General features: G+C 47.2%; 1 protein-coding gene across 2 annotated transcripts in view; it reads left to right on the top strand.

Moving 5' to 3' along the window:
- Window positions 1–18,750, top strand: part of LOC100591962 (multidrug and toxin extrusion protein 1) — a 44,634-nt gene that overhangs the window by 13,355 nt on the left and 12,529 nt on the right. For both annotated transcript variants that reach the window (XM_003262557.2, XM_003262558.4), the window contains 9 exons: window positions 1,695–1,843; window positions 3,660–3,702; window positions 5,444–5,488; window positions 9,214–9,311; window positions 9,595–9,692; window positions 9,795–9,908; window positions 9,994–10,061; window positions 13,801–13,909; window positions 14,031–14,106. In XM_003262557.2, coding sequence (XP_003262605.1) covers window positions 1,695–1,843; window positions 3,660–3,702; window positions 5,444–5,488; window positions 9,214–9,311; window positions 9,595–9,692; window positions 9,795–9,908; window positions 9,994–10,061; window positions 13,801–13,909; window positions 14,031–14,106 — 800 coding nt within the window. The remainder of the gene's footprint in view (window positions 1–1,694; window positions 1,844–3,659; window positions 3,703–5,443; window positions 5,489–9,213; window positions 9,312–9,594; window positions 9,693–9,794; window positions 9,909–9,993; window positions 10,062–13,800; window positions 13,910–14,030; window positions 14,107–18,750) is intronic.

Raw genomic sequence — 18,750 nt, 5'->3', positions numbered from 1 at the left:
TATCAGCCAGCAACTCCTCTTCTCCTGGCCTGCTTTCTTTGAAATGTCACTAGGTTTCTTTCAGTCTTGTCAACTAGTTTTTGTCTGCACAACTGCCTTACCCTATATTTTGATCAAATAGGGGACATTTTGTAAAATTCCCTTCTATTGCTCCCCACGTTTGAATTTGGTATAGTTCTGTGGTTCTCAGAATTGAGTGTGCATTGATTGAGCTTGGAGGGCTTGTTAAAACCCAGCTTGCCTGGCCCCACCCAGTGGCAGGCTGGTAAATGTTCAGCAACCAGGCCTTGGGTGAAAGGGAAAGGAGGGAAACACATGACTGGCAGTGTTTGCCAGTTCCAGGGGTATAAGTATTTCCTCTGGTTAATTTCAGACTACCAGAGATATGTCACTGAACCTGGAGCTGGAAGAGATGTGCACGACTTGAAAAGATATACAAAATTTGGCTTGTTTTGTTGTGAGACAGAGTCTTGCTCTATCTCCCAGGCTAGGCTGCAGTGGCACACCCACTGCTCATGGCAGCCTGGAACTCCTGAGCTCCAGTGATCCTCTTGCCTCAGCCTCTCAAGTACCTGGTATTACAGGCATGCGCCACTACACCCAGCTAATTTTTTGTATTTTTTGTAGAGATAGGGTTTTGCCATGTTGCACAGGCTGGTCTCGAACTCCTGGGCTCAAGCAATCCTCCTACCTCAGCCTCCCGACATGTTGGGATTATAGGCATGAGCCACAATGCCCAGCCTGACTTTTTTTTTTTGAGATGGACTCTGACTCCACCTAGGCTGGAGTGCAGTGGCACGATCTCAGCTCACTGCAACCTTTGCCTCCCAAAAAAAATTTTTTTCCAGTCTCTAAAAATAAGTGAAGTGTGAATTTCAGATTGTTTACCTCTGCAAAAGAAAAATTGTTTTAAATATAATTTTTTAAAAAAAACGGTACGAAGCCTGGGCGCGGTGGCTCACACTTGTAATCCCAGCACTTTGGGAGGCCGAGGCGGGCGGATCACGAGGTCAAGAGATCGAGACCATGGTGAAACCCCGTCTCTACTAAAAAATACAAAAAATTAGCCGGGTGTGGTGGCGGGTGCCTGTAGTCCCAGCTACTCGGAGAGGCTGAGGCAGGAGAATGGTGTGAACCCGGGAGGCGGAGCTTGCAGTGAGCCGAGATTGCGCCACTGCACTCCAGCCTGGGTGACAGAGTGAGACTCCGTCCCAAAAACAAAACAAAACAAAACAAAAAAAACGGTACAGATCTCTGAATCCCATCCTGGGTGAATTAAGTCCAGAATGTCATTAGTGAGATCCTGGCATCAGAGGTTTGAAAATGTTCCCCCAGTAATGCTAATGGAAGCCGAGTTTGAGAAGCATCTTTCACATCTTCCTTCTCCTACCTAAACACTGTGGCAAAGTCTCTAGGGCCATGGGCTTCTTCTTCTTTTTTTTTTTTTTTTGAGACAGAATCTTGCTCTGCCCCCCAGGCTGGAGTGCAGTGGTGTGATCTCAGCTCACTGCAACCTCTGCCTCCCAGGTTCAAGCGATTCTCCTGCCTCAGCCTCCTGAGGAGCTGGGATTACAGGCGTGAGCCACCTCATCCAGCCAACCTGCTTCTTTATGTGGCACAATTGAAGGCTTTTTTGGGACAGCTGGGGTGCTGGGTCTTTGCTAATGGGTTCATTTTGGCTGTGTGCACACCAGACATATGGGAGCCAGAACCTGAAGCACGTGGGCGTGATCCTGCAGCGGAGTGCGCTCATTCTGCTCCTCTGCTGCTTCCCCTGCTGGGCACTCTTTCTCAACACCCGGCACATCCTGCTGCTCTTCAGGCAGGACCCAGATGTGTCCAGGTAAGATGGAACCTGTCGCGGTGGGACTGGGCGTCCATCCCACAGAAAGATTATCCCGTCCAGGTGCAGCCAAGGCCAGGGACAAGGCTGCACCAAGGTGGTGCTAATCTCTCCTTGGCTGACGTCTCCTAGGTCTTAGTACTTTCCACACCTGGCACCTAAGATATACTCCCCCTCCCCTCCTGGGTGACTTGCATGGTTAAGAGTTTTAAATGAAAATAGATTTGCAAGCACCCTCCATGTGGGATGGTAGTTTGTGACGTTTGCTCAAAGTTTAGTTATTCTTGACCTTGGTTGATATTAAAATCACCTGGGTGAGCCAGGCGCGGTGGCTCAAGCCTGTAATCCCAGCACTTTGGGAGGCCGAGGTGGGCGGATCACGAGGTCAGGAGATCCAGACCACGGTGAAACCCCGTCTCTACTAAAAATACAAAAAAATTAGCCAGGCGTGGTGGCGGGCGCCTGTAGTCCCAGCTACTCGGAGAGGCTGAGGCAGGAGAATGGCGTGAACCCGGGAGGCGGAGCTTGCAGTGAGCCAAGATTGCGCCACTGCACTCCAGCCTGGGCGACAGAGCGAGACTCCGTCTCAAAAAAAAAAAAAAAAAAAAAAAAAAAATCACCTGGGTGCTTTCAAACCCACCTGTGCCCCTGCTCCCTACCACCGAAGATTCTGTTTTTTTTTTTTTTTTTTTTTTTTTTGAGACCAAGTCTTGCTCTGTCCCCCAGACTGGAATGCAGTGGTATGATCTTGGCCCACTGCAACCTCTGTCTCACAGGTTCAAGCAATTCTCCTGCCTCAGGCTCCCGAGTAGCTGGGATTACAGGCACCTGCCACCACGCCCAGCTAATTTTTGTACTTTTAGTAGAGACGGGGTTTCATCATGTTGGCGAGGCTGGCCTCAAACTCCCGACCTCACAAGATCTGTTGCCTCGGCCTCCCAAAGTGCATGAGCCACCATGCCCGGCCAGGATTCTCTTTTAATTGGTCTGCGGTGAGGTCTGGGTATCGGTATCTTTCAAAGCACCCTAGGTGATTCTAATGTGCTGCCAAGTTTGAGACCCACTGATTTAATTGGGTAAGAGCTTTTAAAGCTCTTATCTAGACCAGTGGCTCTGAACCCAGGAGACATTTGACAATGTCTGAAGACATTTCCAGTTATCACAGCTGGCAGTAGGAGGGTGCTCCTGGTAGAAGGCAGGAGGCTGTGGAACATCCTGCAGTGCTCGGGACAGCACCCCACAACAGGCGGAGAATTACCTGGCCATAGTGCTGAAGTTGAAAAACCCTGTCCTAGACATAAAAATATAAAATAACCAAGAAAGGTTATCTGGGTTATAAGATGACACGCTCTATATGTAAATTTTCACATTTGCTCTAGCAATTTTTTTTTTTTTTTTGAGATGGAGTCTCGCCCTGTCACCCAGGCTGGAGTGCAATGGTGTGATCTCAGCTCACTGCAGCCTCTGCCTCCTGGGTTCAAAAGATTCTCCTGCCTCAGCCTCCCGAGTAGCTGGGATTACAGGCGGCTGCCACCATACTTGGTTAATATTTGTATTTTTAGTAGAGACGGGGTTTTACCGTGTTAGCCAGGCTGGTCTCAAACTCCTGACCTCATGATCTGCCTGCCTCGGGATTACAGGCTGGGATTACAGGCATGAACCACCGCACCCAGTGTGCTCCAGCAACTTAAGCCCATTAATCTGGAAACAACCAAGAATGCAAAAGGCAGTTTTAGTTATTTTCTTCTGCCTACCTTTCCCTGGAAACAGAGGCCTCCATCACAGTTTTTGCTTTTTTTTTCTTTTTGTTATTTAGGCTTACCCAGACCTATGTCACGATCTTCATTCCAGCTCTTCCTGTAAGTGCTCAAGGGCTAAGAGGTTCCCTTCTTGGGGTCCGTGGGTGAAAGGTAGCCACCATATCTGTGAGCTCAGTGTATTGGCTCAGTCTTAGATGATTCTTATCTGTGGTGTTGGTGCCTTCAAGGAAGCCTGTTTTTATTTATGCCTGTTAAGGACACAACAGATGTTCATCTCAAGGAACATCAAGATTGAGGCTACTCCAGGACGTCTGGAGTAGAGCTGGAGAGACCTCCAGAATCATCCATGGAGAAGAGTGCAAACTTTTATTGTAAACAAGGGCAAAGTCTCACCCATCTCAGAACCCGAGGGTGTCACTTAGAACCTTTAGACTTTTTTTTGGTCTGCTGAGTTTGACCACACAGAGCCTTAAGCATGCGTTAATGTTTGACACAGCAGTGTGTGGCCAATGAACGATGAGAGCTAAGTGGTTTTTTTGTCTGTTTGTTTGGTGTTTTTGAGGCAGGGTCTCATTCTGTCACCCAGGCTGAAGTACAGTGGGATCGCCATAGATCACTGCAGCCTTGACCTCCTAGGTTCAAGCCATTATCCTGCCTCAGCCTCCTGAGTTGCTGGAACTACACGCACATGCCACCACACTTGGCTAATTTTTTAGTTTTGGAGAGACAGGGTCTTGCTATTTTTTTTTTTTTTAAGATAGGGTGTCACTCTGTCGCCTAGGCTGAAGTGCAGTGGCACAGTCTTCACTCATTGCAACCTCTGCCTCCTGGGCTCAAGTGATCCTCCCACTTCAGCCTCCTGATTAGCTGGTACTACAGGTGCATACCACCACTCCCAGCTAATTTTTGTATTTTTTGTAGACACAGCATTTTACCATGTTTCCCAGGCTGCTCTCAAACTCCTGGGTTCAAGCACTCCGTCTGCTTTGGTCTCCCGAAGTATTAGGTTGCATGTGTGAGCCACTACACCTGGCTTGAGAGCTAAGTGTTATTCAGCTGGAGGCTGTAGCTGAATTAGTCTGCGGGGGACTTCCATAATATAGTACCACACACTAGGGGGCTTAAACAACAGAAGTTTATTTTCTTACGGTTCAGGAAGCTGGAAGTCCAAGGTCAAGGTGCAGCAGGGTTGGAGTCCTCTGCAGCCTCTCTCCTTGGCCTGTGGATGGCCACCCTCTGCAGGTTGTCCCCTATGCATTCATCCCCCGGTGTCTCCTGTCTTCTTAAGAGGACACCAGTCCTATTGGATTAGGGCCCCACCCTAATGACTTATTTTAATTTAATCTCCCTTTGAGGACCTCCAAATAGTCACATTGGGGACTAGGGCTTCAACATATGGATCTAGGGACACCATTTGCCCTCAGAATTGGCAGTGTGCTTGCTAATTTATCCTGAAACCTTGTAAATGTGACAGTCTTTCATGATTCCACCACATAGGACCATTCTATATGGAGGTGCCCATCTGGAGTGGGCCTGGGGCCTCCTTTCTATGCCAGTGTCCCCAGAAGAGTCCTGGCCATTCACCCAGGGAAACTCCACCTCCTTTTGTCAGATGGAGGGAATATGCTTGGGGCATATGCACCCATAAAGGAGATGTGGGAAGCCCCCGGGCCATAACCCCCTGGCCCCAGCCCTGTCCTGAGACGACAGCCTCTGTGGCTTCGTGCGGGAGCAGAGGGCAGCCAAGCCTTGGCTGTGGCTCCCAGCTTCCTGCCGTGTGACCTCACTGCTGTGTGGCAAGGCTGAAACATTAACATTCATCTCTCTTGTTCTCTTGTAGGCAACATTTATTTATATGTTACAAGTTAAATATTTGCTCAACCAGGTAATACTGACTGTTCTCTTCCTTTGGGAGGCTAATGGGAGTTTGTATCTTTCTGGGAGTGGGGGCCCTGAAGATACTCCAGGACCAGGGACCCCAGGGTGGAGGGAGCTCACCGCTGGGAGCCACTGAAAGGTATTTTTTCAGTGTTGTGCACACACAACTTGGATGTCAAGAGGTTTGTTAAGTGATATCAAGGAAAGAACATATTATATTTGGCTCTGGAAAACTCTTATCCAATTCCCACTTGGAAATATTGTCATTGGTAGGGTGGGCTCAAAGCTGCAGTGTTCCTTGGCTCCGCATTTTAACCAGTGTCCTGGAAAGAAGGGTGCATGCCCGTTTGCTCCCAAGACAGAGCGCAGGCTGGGGGCAGCTCGTCTGGTAGAGAGGGAACCAAACTGTCTGCGCTGTTCTGTCTGAATGGCCCCAGTTTTCTCAGTGAGGATATAAGAGCTCAAACTCTAATGACATCTAACGTCAGCCAGAACTCCTCCTATGTGATTAAACAGTCACAGCCCTGGCTTGGTAGGGGTAGATTTATGAAATCAGCATATGTGAGACTCTCCACATTCTTCCAGATAAGTCCAGGTAAACAGGGGTACTCAGCAATGGATCCCGGCCACACTGGTGGGCTCTCCAGGGATGTGCTACAGGAAGGGCCAGGAGGGGAGGAGGAAGAAAGGAAGTTTCCCACCTTTCTTTAAGTGTTCTTAAAGTTAAGATATTACCCTATTAAAAAATGTTTTTAAAGTAGATATGGGGTCTTGCTATGTTGCCCAGGCTGGTTTCAAACTCCTGGCCTCAAGCAATCCTCCTGCCTCAGTCTCCGACAGTGCTGGGATTACAGGTGTGAGCCACTGTATCCGGCCAGGATATTACTCTATCAACAAAACAAGAATATTTAGAATCCTGATTAGTATTAGAATGACATATCAGAAATAGGTGTAGACTAGAGAGAAGGAAACCCACACGTCTCATCCGGCTCTGGGCTGTCTCCTTTTGATCTAGACCCTTGCTAAGGCAGCATGGGTGCCTTAGCATGCTTCAAGGCCTTCTCCTGGACTCAGTCCCCCAACAACTGTGGTGGCCTTAACCTCGGGGTCTGATGTGACCTACTGAGGACAGTGAGTGTGAAAGTCTTCTCTCCTGTTCTGTGGGCACAGGGAAAGGCCTGGAAGTAGGAGCCACGAGCTGAGAGGGGTTGGGAGCTTTGAACTCGGTTACAGAGGACACATGGGGTTTCCAAGGTCGGGAAGGAAGGCAGGAGATCCTAGACAGAGGTGCAGCAGAGCCTGTTCCTAGGGGCTGGGGCCTGCAGAGTCTCGTTAGGCCACTGCGGTGGGAGGGGACGCAGTGAGATCATGGCATCGAGAGGTGGGCTGGCCCAGGGTCAGCGTGCGCAGGGCCTTGTGTTCTCCACTGGGGCATTTAGTTTTGGGAAATTAACTAATTGGGAGAGGAAGAAGTGAGAGTTATGGACCTGATCCAAACAAATAATGGTGAAGGTCTGTGATGAAGAGTTTGCGTCGTGGGAGCAGTGGGAGATACGATGATGGGTGGGTTCTGTAGAAATGGCAGGGGTTGTTGGGCCCCCAGGGTGGAAGAAGTTTCTGCCCTGGGGCCCTTCCCTAGGAAGACAGGGCGCCCATTAGCTGAGTGTAGAACCAAAGAGAAGCAGCTGGGAGTTTTGAGAAAGCGAATGCCCTCGGAGAGGGCGGAGGGTGGGAACAGAGCCAGATGGTACCAGGGGGAAGGCAGACTTTCAAGTAGGAGAGTCAAGAGGGCCTTGGAGGAGAAGGTGACTCCACTGGACATGGAGACGCATGCGTGTTGCGGGCTTGGCCACCTCCTCTCGTCCTCCCATGAGCCTGCTCCTTTGCCTTCCATTCCATCGCAATGGGTGGAATTCCATGGCCTCGGCCATTTTTGCTCCCAGTAACCTGTCCTTTTTGTCCCTGTCACATCCTCGACTCCATCTTTCCTTCCCTCCCACATCTGGCCAGTCACCTGGTCCTATAGCTTCTGCCGCCTCCCAATCCTCCATGCCACCACCTGAATTCATTTCTTTCTTTTTTTTTTGAGATGGAGTCTCTGTTGCCCAGGCTAGAGTGCAGTGACATGACCTCGGCTCACTGCAACCTCCACCTCCAAGGTTCAAGCGATTCTCCTGCCTCAGCCTCCCAAGTAGCTGGGACTACAGGCGCATGCCACCACGCCCAGCTATTTTTTGTATTTTTAGTAGAGATGGGGTTTCACCATGTTGGCCAGGCTAGTCTCAAACTCCTGACCTCAGGTGATCCACCCACCTTGGCCTCCCAAAGTGCTGGGATTACAGGCGTGACCCACCGTGCCCAGCCCTGAATTCATTTCTTGCCATTTGTCCTCTGTGTCATTTCAGAGGACCTTAACCTGTCTCCATCCACTGCCATCTGCCTGAAAAGTAAATCTGATCACTAATTCCCTTGCTACAAACTAACCAGGGCCTCCCCATAAATATGTGGCCTGCACAAGTCGTCGGCCAAGACCATTGTCCTGGCCCCATCAGCCTGAGACCACCAGAGAGGACTGCAGGCCACTGGGTTTGCAGTTGTGTTTATCAACCTGTCGCAATGAGAGAGACTAGAGGGGCTGTGGGATGCCTCAGTAAAGGAAGAAGAGTTATTATAAAGTTTTGAAGAAGGGTGGGGCTCAGGTGACATTTAAGCGAAACCATGGTTTGCTAGGCGCTGAGCAGATCTGTGAGTAAGGGGCCCAACATCAGGTCTGGGCTGTGATGTGGACCAGTGCTCCTCCTTTGGAAACTCAAGGCTAAGAAGGATGTTGAGGGTAGACAGATGTAAAATGCCACATCCAGGAGCTCCCACGAAGCTCTGTGCCTGGGTTGGAAATAGAGGCTACTTTTTTGTGTTAACATGATTTTGAGCCTCCACGCAAGAGTGGGCTGTTTTCTTTTTACTGATATGATTTCAAACAGCAATGTTTCTGAACAGTCTGATTTTAGAGAACAAAGTTTCTCAATGAGTCAGAAAGCACTTGTCATTCCACTAGGGGAGTAATGACACTTTATGGGGACAGCGTGACCTTGGGAGAAAGGAAGTTTTCTCTTACGTTTGCACTGACTTTATCTGCGTCTGCTATTTTATCCGGATGTGGGGCAGGACAGAGTTATACTTCCTTGGTCTGATGTAATTTTACTTTCACGCCCTGTCTTACTTTGAGACACCAAACAGTCTGGATGTTTCTCCAGTCCTGTACTTTTGAAAGTTAGATATGTTGGAATCCCTTCCATATTCTAGAAAGAAACTCTAGTTTCTTCAAGATCTTAGGTCAATTTTCTGAATTTCTATTTTGGTGAATAAAGTATTCTCATTTTCTCCTATCGTCCAGTGTCAAAGATGCCTTGTTGACCCATTTAGCCCCTGCCAGTCCTTGCACTGTTGGAAATAAGTCATTTATCTTCTTCCTTCCCTGCTGCTGAACATATCTTGCCTGCGTCTCTCTGTGGCCAGAACTCCGCAGTTTATACCTCAAAGAGAGAAGGAAGAGAAAGGGATGGGAGAGTGGAAAGGCAGGAGCAACAAGGAATGTGGCCTCCCCAGTTAAGCCCCCCAGCTATGCCTGTGACACCTGCTGAGCAGGCCAGCTGGAGCCTGTGTGTGCTTGGGTAGCAGAAAGGCAGTCCTATTCTGTGGATCTCAAGGATGGATGCGGTGTCCTCGTTCCAGGGAATTGTACTGCCCCAGATCGTAACTGGAGTTGCAGCCAACCTTGTCAATGCCCTCGCCAACTATCTGTTTCTCCATCAACTGCATCTTGGGGTGATGTGAGTCCAACGTACTCTTGGGACAGGGAGAAGGGATGACTTGCATGTGGTTTTTCCAGGAGGGAGAAGAGCGGGCTCTTCAGCTGGTTCTTGTGTCCAGGCGTGGTCTCTTTCTTGCACACTGTGCAAAGCACTGTCAGGGATGGAGGGTGAGGCTGCTCTGGGAAGAAGACCTTGGCCTGCTGAGGACAGCACAGGAAGGGATGAGTCTCCCCTCCTCACTGAGTGGGGCAGGGAGAAGCACAGGAAGGTACCTCCCTCTCATTGGGACTGTTCTTTCCAGAGGCTCTGCACTGGCAAATTTGATTTCCCAGTACACCCTGGCTCTACTCCTCTTTCTCTACATCCTTGGGAAAAAACTGCATCAAGCTACATGGGGAGGTAAAAACTGCCCTTTTGTCTTCCAACTGGGATGTGGGTTTTGTCTCAGGTTGAATTCCAGCTCGATGGCCAGATCTAGAAATGTGTGTGTCCCACCCACAGGCTGGTCCCTCGAGTGCCTGCAAGACTGGGCCTCCTTCCTCCGCCTGGCCGTCCCCAGCATGCTCATGCTGTGCATGGAGTGGTGGGCCTATGAGGTCGGGAGCTTCCTCAGTGGTCTGTATGAGGACAGATGACGGGGACTGGTGGGAACCCGGGGGCCCTGTCTGGGTGCAAGGCTACAGCTGTCTCTCTTCACCAGGCATCCTCGGCATGGTGGAGCTGGGTGCTCAGTCCATCGTGTATGAACTGGCCATCATTGTGTACATGGTAAGCAGGGGAGCCGGTTGTGGGGAGGTGCCAGGCGTTTCCTTGCTTGGTATCTGAAAGAGTCTGTGGATGAGCACAGACATTCATATATGAATCATTTGTGAAATGATAGACAAAAGTCAAATCCCATCCTTGAGCCTGGGAGGGTTCCCTAGGAACTTAAGGGGAGCTGGAGAGAAACTGCACGTGATCTGCTGGTTCTCCATCTCCTAACGCGGCTCCCAGCTGAATCTTCCCTTGAAAGATTTGATTTTGTTTCCATACTTTTAGAATCTTTTTCAGTTGTCACAACACAAATGGCTTGAGGGGCCAGGTGGGTGGCATAGCAGAGGGATGAGGCTGGGGGTATGACCATAAACATCAAGCTGCCTGTGTCACTGTGCCCGCTCCTGCCTGGTTCTGAAGCCTCTGAAAACACAGTGTGGCTACTCCAAGGTCGATCCCCAAAACAACTGAAAGCAGGGTCTTAAAGGGATTTTTTTTTTTTTGAGATGGAGTCCCACTCTTGTTGCCCTGGCTGGAGTGCAATGGTGTGGTCTTGGCTCACTGCAACCTCTGCCTCCCGGGTTCAAGCATTTCTTCTGCCTCAGCCTCCCAAGTAGCTGAGATTACAGGTGCCTGCCACCATGCCCAGCTAATTTTGTATTTTTAGTAGAGACAGGGTTTCACCATGTTGGTCAGGCTGGTCTTGAACTCCTGACCTCAGGTCATCTACCCGCCTCGGCCTCCCAAAGTGTTGGGATTACAGGCGTGAGCCACCGCGCCTGACTTGTTAACTGTGTTCATAGGAGCATCATTGACAGTAGACAAAAGGTGGAAGCAACCTATGTGTCTGAGGGTAAATGAAACAGGTTCTATGCATATAGTGGAGTATTATTCAACCTTAAAAGGGAGGAAATTTTGATCATAGAGAACACTAGTCATTAGGAAGCTTTTCTTTGGCTGTATTTTCCTGAAAACATCAACTGGAGATTCTGAAGGAAGCAAGTACCATTTTAGAAATGTAAAATTAAAAACAGAAAGGGAGTTTGTAACGTGGGGAGAAACTCAAGCCAGCAGATATGCTTGGCATTTTTTGCAGTATTAACACTTAGATTTTTTCCCTCTGATATTGGTTATGTTTTAAAACATAGAGTACACATTTCCTGTTTTCTTTAAGAATTATTCTCTTGCAGACCTATGTTTTTTGTTTTTGTTTTTCTATCCTTGGCAGAGTTTTTTAATATGGATTTTTTACTTCACTTTTAATATTTTATTTACATTTTATATTTGAGTAAATTCATTAACTATATCTAAGTCAAAATGCTTAATGGCATATAGCATGCCACTATATGTGATATACTTTTAAAATCAATTTCCTATGGTTGAATAGTTTATTTCCAATGTTTCAATATTAACAACTCTTCAAGGAACATCCTAGGACAAATATCTTCATATACTTGTCTGATTATTTCTTTAAGAGTCGTAAAAGTGAAACAAAGGTACAATTTTATGTCTTTTGAATATATTTCCATATGCTTTCCAATAGGCTTGTAAGAATTTACACTTATATTTCTTCTTAATCAAAAGAAAGATGTGTGCCCTTTCCTCGGGTTCACCAGTTTTGCCACATTTATTCTGTCTGGTCTACCCACACAGTCCATGTTCAAATACTGTATCAATACAGTCAATTCAAAACAATACCAGTTGTTCTGGTAATGTCCCTTATCACTAATTTTCCCCTAGTGTCATATCTCTTTAGTGTCCTTTAATCTGGAATAGATTTTCATTGTTCCTTCGTCTTTCTTGACCTTGGCATTTTTGAAGAACATAGGCCATTATCTGTAGAAGTTCACTCAGTGTGGTGCAGCTGATGTTTCCTTATAAATAAATTTAGATTGTCCGTTTTGGGCAGGAAAGCTAGAGAAGTGATGCTGTGTCCTTCTTAGTGCACCATATCAGGAGGCACATGATGTTGATCTGTCTCAGTGTTGGTGATACTACTTTTTACTTGGTGGTGGTGGGTTTTTTTTTTTTTTTTTGAGACAGCGTCTTGCTCTGTCACCCAGGCTGGTGACAGTGGCCTGATCTTGGCTTACTACAGTCTTGACCTCCTGGACTCAAGCAATCCTCCCACCTGAGCCTCCTGAGTAGCTGGGACTACAGGCATGCACCACCACTCCCAGCTAATTTTTAAAAAAAATTTGGTCTTGTTATGTTGCCCAGGCTGGTCTCAAACTCCTGGGCTCAAGCAATCCTTCCACTTTGGCCTTCCAAAGTGCTGGGATTACAGGCACAGCCTTTGCACCCTGCCAGTATTAACTTTGATTGCTTGGCTAAGGTGGTGCCTGCCAGGTTTCTCCTGTCATTACTACCTTTCCCTTTGTAATGAATAAATAATTTGTCAGGCGATCTCTATGTTTGTCCCTGCTTGTGAATTTATAGGCAGAGACTCAGTCTTCTATTACTTTTTTATTTCTCAATCTGTGTATGAGATTTTCTTTAAGCTGGTCCATAGTCATCCTGATCCTAAGGCAATGTTCATGTTTCAACAAGTGATGACTCATTTTTCCTTATTAATTTTTCAAGTGGTAACTTTATAAATAATAGTAATAGTAAATCTTTATTGAGCAATTCCTACATGCTTCTTCTAAGCAGTTAGCATGTACGGACTCATTAAGTTCCCACAAGAGCCCAGTGAGATAGGTTCTATGATTCAACTCCTTTTACAGATAAAACTCCGGAGGTTTCGAGAGGGTAAGTAACTTGCTCAGGGTGATGCAGCTGATAAAGTGGCTGTGCTGGGATTTGAGCCCAAGCAATCTGGCTTCAGAATCCTGATCCCTAACCACAATGCAGGGTTGCTTCCCTGCAGTTCCTTTAGTGCCACTCCTGTCTTCTAAGCTGGATCCCTTGATGGTCTTTCAGAACAGACATTATGTCATGTGTGGAGGCGCATGCCTGTGATCCCAGCTACTTGAGAGGCTGAGGTTGCAGGATCGTTTGAGCCCAGGAGGTGGAGGTTGTAGTGAGCTATGATTGTGCCACTGCACTCCAGCCTGAGGGACAGAGTGAGACCCTGTCCCTATTTATTTTATTTTATTTATTTATTTTGAGAAGGAGTTTCACTCTGTCACCCAGGCTGGAGTGTAGTGGCACTATCGCGGCTCACTGCAACCTCCGCCTCCCAGGTTCAAGCGATTCTCCTGCCTCAGCCTGCTGAGTAGCTGGGATTACAGGCATGCACCACCACACCCAGCTAAGTTTTGTATTTTTTAGTAGAGATGGGGTTTCACCATGTTGGCCAGGCTGGTCTCAAACTCCTGACCGCAAGGGATCCACCTGCCTCGGCCTCCCAAAGGGCTGGGATTACAGGCATGAGCCACCGCGCCTGACCTCTGTCCCTATTTAAAAAAAAAAAACCAACAACAACAAAAAACAGGCACAAGCCTGGGATCCTGGTGAGTCAGTCCATCTCCCCACACCCAGAGGAGGAACATGGTTGTGCAGCACCCTCGTGTTGCAGAGGTTGGAAGCTCTGCAGCAAAGCCCAGTTTGTGCTAAGCATCGTAACCTGGGGTTCAGTTTCCACAGTAGCGTGGGAGTTCCCAGCTAGACAAAGGGGATGTTGCAAATCAGTCTTTTCAAAACTTTTAGGACCAAGTTTCCCCACCAGGTGTGAGGCATGAGGCTGCTTCTCTGCACATGTTCTTACTCTGCAGTTTCTCACTCGTTGTTGCAGGTTTCCTTTTCGTTTTAGGTCCCTGCAGGCTTCAGCGTGGCTGCCAGTGTCCGGGTAGGAAACGCTCTGGGTGCTGGAGACATGGAGCAGGCACGGAAGTCCTCTACCGTTTCCCTGCTGATTACAGGTGCTGAGACCCCTTTACCCGAGGCTCTTGGTGCAGTCTCTGCATGCAAAACCCGGGCTCCCCCACTTCCTGTGGATCTTCTTGTTCACTGTGTTGTTTCTTCTGCCGTTTTCACCTTCAGTGGTCTTTGCTGTAGCCTTCAGTGTCCTGCTGTTAAGCTGTAAGGATCACGTGGGGTACATTTTTACTACCGACCGGTGAGTGCTAGGATTTTCTTGAAATGTGAAATCTGTGACAAAGAAATGGTTCATTGAGAAACTTTGTTCTCTAAAATCAGGCTGTTCAGCAACATTGCTGTTTGAAATCATATCAGTAAAAAGAAAACATCTCACGCCTGTAATCCCAGCACTTTGGGGATCACCTGAGGTCAGGAGTTCAAGGCCAGCCTGACCAACATGGCGAAACCCCATCTCTACTAAAAATACAAAAATTAGCCAGGTGTGGTTGAAGATGCCTGTAATCCCAGCTACTTGGGAGGCTGAGGCTGGAGAATCTCTTGAGCCCAGGAGGCAGAGGTTGCAGTGAGCCGAGATTGTGCCACTGCACTCCAGCCTGGGCAACAGAGCAAGACTTCATCTTAAAAAAAAAAAAAAAAAAAAGGTTCCTCCAGGGGCAAGATGCCAGCAGAAAGTTTTTTTAAACTAGGAATATTTTTTAAAAAGAGGCCAGGCACAGTGGCTCATGCCTGTAATCCTAGCACTTTGGTATGTCAAGGTGGGCAGATCACCTGAGGTCAGGAATTCGAGACCAGCCTGGCCAACATGGTGGAAACCCCTGTCTCCACTAAAAATACAAAAATTAGCTGGGCATGGTGGCACACACCTCTAATCCCAGCTGCTCAGGAGGCTGAGGCGGGAGAATCACTTGAACCCGGGAGGCGGAGGTGGCAGTGAGCCAAGATCGTGCCACTGCACTCCAGCCTGGGTGACAAGAGTGAGACTCCGTCTCAAAACTTAAAAAAGAAATGATTAAGTTGGATAGATGCTATCATAGAGGCCGCTTGTGGTTGTTGCAGCAGGGATGTCTGACTCATTTGCAAGATCAGAGGCTCGGCCGGGCGCGGTGGCTCACGCCGGTAATCCCAGCACTTTGGGAGGTCGAGGCGGGAGGATCACAAGGTCAGGAGATCAAGACCATCCTGGCTAACATGGTGAAACCCCATCTGTACTAAAAATACAAAAAATTAGCTGGGCGTGGTGGCAGGCGCCTGTAGTCCCAGCTACTCGGGAGGCTGAGGCAGGAGAATGGCGTGAACCTGGGAGGTGGAGCTTGCAGTGAGCTGAGATCCCGCCACTGCACTCCAGCCTGGGTGGCAGAGTAAGACTCTTTCTCAAAAAAAAAAAAAAAAAAAAAGATCAGAGGCTCCACTGCTGTTACTTGGGAAGAACATATTAGATGTAGGAACTGATTTATAATCTATAATGCCAACTTAGTGGGCATTGGTGATGATTTTATGCTTCTGCTGGTCATGTATTTTAAAGGTGGAAACCCCTTTTTAGTATGATTAATTATATTTTCAGTTAATTATTTTGTTTCCAATGATAAGAATCCTCTTGGTTTCTTAGTATTGGCCAAAATGCCCGGTTTGTAGTAGTTGTATAATGTGTTTGTCAAACTGAATTGAAGTTAAAATCTCATCAGTGAGCTGTCTCAAAAGTCACATTCTCAGATTGATTACTAAAGAATTCTTGGATAAGTCCCCTCTGCTCTGCAGAATTTGTTTCCTTCATCAATGATGCTTCATCACTATGCTTCATCAGTGTGTACATTCGGACTACATAGAAACTTTATGGGGATACTTCTTATTTGGGCACCTTTATCAGCAGTTACAAAATGCAAAGGGACTTTGCCTTCCTGGATTCAGAAAGCTGGTGGAGTGGACAGAACTAATTTCATGGTTTATTCTTCACACATTTGACTTTTGACTTCAGATCATAGGTTTTCATTTTTCAGCTTCGGCTATTTTGTTATGGGGAAATAAGATGTTTAGGCCAGGCACGGTGGCTCACTCCTGTAATCCCAACACTTTAGGAGGCTGAGGCAGATGGATCGCCTGAGTTTAGGAGTTCAAGACCAGCTGGTCAACATGGGGAAACCCTGTCTGTACTAAAAATACAAAAAAAATTAGCCAGGTGTGGTGAGGCACGCCTGCAATCCCAGCTACTCAGGAGGCTGAGGCAGGAGAATCACTTGAACCTGGGAGACGGAGGGTGCAGTGAGCTGAGATTGTGCCACTGCACTCCAGCCTGGGCAACAGAATGAGACTCTGTCTCAAAAAAAAAAAAATTGTGTATAACTCCCTCACTCAGAATGAGTGGGAAAGGTGACAGTAAATAGTTGGCTTTTCTCACAAAGGGAATCAGGATGAACTTTATGAGGACCAGGATAGATGGATGGTTTCAGAAGGAATATAGTAGAAGCTGGACTCTGAATCTGTCCACTTGGGAAACCATACAGTGCAGGAAAAGAATGAAAAACAAGAGGCCCACAAACTATAGAACTGACGAGACGAGGAAACATCAGAAACTCAACAATCAAATTACTTGTAAGGTGGCCAGGATCGACCCAACCTGGTAGAATCGGTGAAAGAGATGAACCTCTACCTAACTTAATCACAGGGGGTGGGAAACGGCACCTCTGACAAAGAAAGGGGGACGTTACTACTACACACAATCATTTTTAAAAATCCTAAGAGACTATTTTGCACAACTTTTTCCAAGGAAATCTAAAAACCCGGAATAAACAGATAATTTTCTAGGGAAATGATCAGTATATACCCTAGAAAAGATAGAAGGTCTAAATAAACTGATTTCCTGGTAAGAAATAAGAGAAAGCTATTTTTTTTGTCATATTGTTTCATTTTTTGACCACGTGCATGTTACCTATTCAAAAAATAAAATTTGAATAAAATAATTATATTTCTGTCCTTTTTGGTGAGGAGGAAGTGATCATCTGTTCAGTGCTGGATTTCTTTTCTTTTCTTTTTTTTTTTTTTTTTTTTGAGATGGAGTTTCGCTCTTGTTGCCAAGGCTGGAGTGCAATGGCGCAATCTCGGCTCATCACAATCTCCACCTCCTGGTTTCAAGCGATTCTCCTGCCTCAGCCTCCCGAGTAGCTGGGATTACAGGCATGCACCACCACACCCGCTAATTTTGTATTTTTAGAAGAGACGGGATTTCTCCATGTTGGTCAGGCTGGTCTCGAACTCACCACCTCAGGTCATCCGCCCGCCTTGGCCTCCCAAAGTGCTGGGATTACAGGCATGAGCCACCACGTCCGGGCCAGTGCTGGATTTCTTATTTAGTAATTAAACAAGTATTTATTGAGAGACAGTCTTCTAGGTTCTAGTTTGGAGTGACCAAACTCACTCCAAGGGTGTTGTGAATTTCTTGCTTCCCCAGGTCAAGGCAGCATTTTTCTCGTCTCCCTTCATGTGCAGGGGTTAGAATCTAAGTCTCTAGCTTTAGGGGTCCCATTTCTAGGAACCAGGGATAATTCTGCAGAATATATCTATGGCCTTTACCAACCTTCATTCCATAGAGGGAACTTAATTTTTACTCTGTAGCGCTTCACTCAGGCCTACTAAGAGACACAGTCAGACTTGGCCTGTGGCATCATCTTAAAAGAAGGATGATCATAGCATCCAAACTTGCTGGGATGATAGCTGTGTGCCACTGTGCCCAGCCAAACTTCTTTTCAGCTGATGGGGAAAGGGGGAGGGGTGTCATCAAATCCCTTGATTGTCTACACTGACCGAAGGGACTATGCAGTAGCCCCTCCTTATCCTCAGTTTTGTTTCCCAAGGTTTAGTCACCTACAGTCAATTTTGGTCTGAAATTTTTTTTTGTTTTTTTTTTTTTGAGATGGACTCTCGCTCTGTTGCCCAGGCTGGAGTGCAGTGGCATGATCTCGGCTTACTGCAAGCTCTGCCTCCCGGGTTCACGCCATTCTCCTGTCTCAGCCTCCCCAGCAGCTGGGACTACAGGTGCCTGCCACCACGCCCGGCTAATTTTTTTGTATTTTTAGTAGAGACGGGGTTTCACCATGTTAGCCAGGATGATCTCGATCTCCTGACCTTGTGATCTGCCCGCCTCGGCCTCCCAAAGTGCTGGAATTACAGGCGTGAGCCACCATGCCTGGCGGTCTGAAAATCTTAAGTGGAAAATTCCAGAAATAAACAATTCATAAGTTTTCAATTGCATGCTGTTATGAGTATTAGGAGGAAATCTCAAGTCCCGCCTGGGACATGAAATCATCCCTTTGTCCAACGTCTCCACGCTGTGTGTGCTTTCCACCTGCAAGTTATTTCAGATCGACTGTTTTGGTATCGCAGTGCTAGTAATCCCAAAGCACAAAAGTAGTGATGCTGGCATGTGGTTATGGCCTACTTTATCTCTTACTGTGTCCAATTTATAAATTAACATTATCATAGGTATGTGTGTATAAGGAAAACACAACGTATTTAGGGTTCAGTCCTCTCTGCGATTTCAGGCATCCACTGGGGGACTTGGAACATATCTCCTGAAGACAAGGGTGTGGTTCTGCATATTTTTTCTAAAAGCTGTGAGATACAACATGCAGTTAGTTTCCTCTATGGACCCAGCAAGAGGAGAACTGTCCCTGACTAGGCTGCTGGCCTCAATGCATGCGCATGTCTGTAATATGCAGAAAGCTATATACTTTTTTTTTTTTAAAGACAGTCTCGCTCTGTCATCCAGGCTGAAGTGCAGTGATGTGATCTCAGCTCACTGCAACCTCTGCCTCCCGTGTTCAAGCGATTCTCCTGCCTCAGCCTCCTGAGTAGCTGGGATTACAGGTACCCACCATCAGGTCTGGCTAAT

This window comes from Nomascus leucogenys, chromosome 14 (assembly GCF_006542625.1).
Source record: "Nomascus leucogenys isolate Asia chromosome 14, Asia_NLE_v1, whole genome shotgun sequence".
Taxonomy (NCBI): domain Eukaryota; kingdom Metazoa; phylum Chordata; class Mammalia; order Primates; family Hylobatidae; genus Nomascus; species Nomascus leucogenys.
This window is presented reverse-complemented; position numbering and strand designations above follow the sequence as displayed.